The following is a 1,112-nucleotide window of genomic DNA, read 5'->3' on the forward strand; positions in this document are numbered from 1 at the left end:
TACCATTATCAATTTCAGTTGATTTTACACATTGACACTTTCACATAGAGATTGATTCAATTCATGGGTGGATTGTATGTGTGACATTTTTTAAACATTTGCTGCGTTTTGTGGACTTCTTTAATATATTTAAAAGTCCAAATTTGTTGTTATAAATTGTTTCAAAATGCTACATTTAAGTTTTTTATTGTTGAATTGTGTTGTACTTATTAAATATTAAATCAAATGATTAATTTGATAACTTTCAAATTTGCTTTCTTTTAAACTTACTAAATCATCATTTTCAATTACAAAATCAAACATCAAGTAATCGCAATTGACTGTTTATGGGTAATACAACCACAACAACGAAACTATATTACGTATCCGAAACGTCAATTTTATTAACATAAGTATCAAAAATTCAACCATTGTTTGAGTTTACAAATATTTTTAATTATTTTTTTTATGTTTTTAGAAATGATACAAAATGTTTTTTTATTTGTAACAATAAAAATTATATTTTACTATAATTTGCTAAAGCTGACTTTTCCCACCAACTCTTTATTATTTTGGTTGTAATTTTTGTTCTGTTTTGCTTTCAACTTTTAATTTAAAAAATAAATGCACAAAACGATTTTTTGGTTTAAAAAATAAAAATAATTCCATTATGATAATTTTATATTATTTGTTTTTATCTATTTTTTCGGGAAAATCACCTAATAATATATCAAAATTATTTAAACAGTTTTGGGACAAAATTTTAAAAAACTGTTAAAAAGAGTAGTATTGGGTTGTTGGCGAGTTAATTGAAAAACAACATTATATATTTTATATTTAAATGATTTTAAAGTTTGATTTAGATTTTTAAAAATATTGACAAGATGAGTAAATTAGAACGAGTGTATATGATGAAAGTTTCTTTATACATTAACACAATGGATTCTCTCAAAACATTTGAACAAGTTAATAAAAAGTGTTTTGAGTGTATGCAGAGTCTATACATCAACCCTTTTGTCAATTTAGAAATTGAAACTTTTGCTCTATTTAAAGAGCCACTTGAGGCTTTATATTCTTCGATCTTCGAATTTATCATAAAAGCGTTTCCAAAAATTGAAACGACAACATTACAT

At 23.7% G+C, this 1,112-nt stretch overlaps 1 protein-coding gene across 1 annotated transcript; it reads left to right on the plus strand.

Annotated features, from left to right (window-relative positions):
• Nucleotides 1-863: 863 nt before the first annotated feature.
• Nucleotides 864-1,112, plus strand: EIN_415690 (hypothetical protein; the record flags this gene model as incomplete). The annotated part of the gene is made up of 1 exon (XM_004254439.1): nucleotides 864-1,112. A coding segment is annotated over one exon (249 nt), but the record flags the coding sequence as incomplete, so codon positions are not given.

This window comes from Entamoeba invadens (genome assembly GCF_000330505.1).
Source record: "Entamoeba invadens IP1 unplaced genomic scaffold scaff_1105074725961, whole genome shotgun sequence".
In the NCBI taxonomy this organism is placed as follows: domain Eukaryota; phylum Evosea; order Mastigamoebida; family Endamoebidae; genus Entamoeba; species Entamoeba invadens.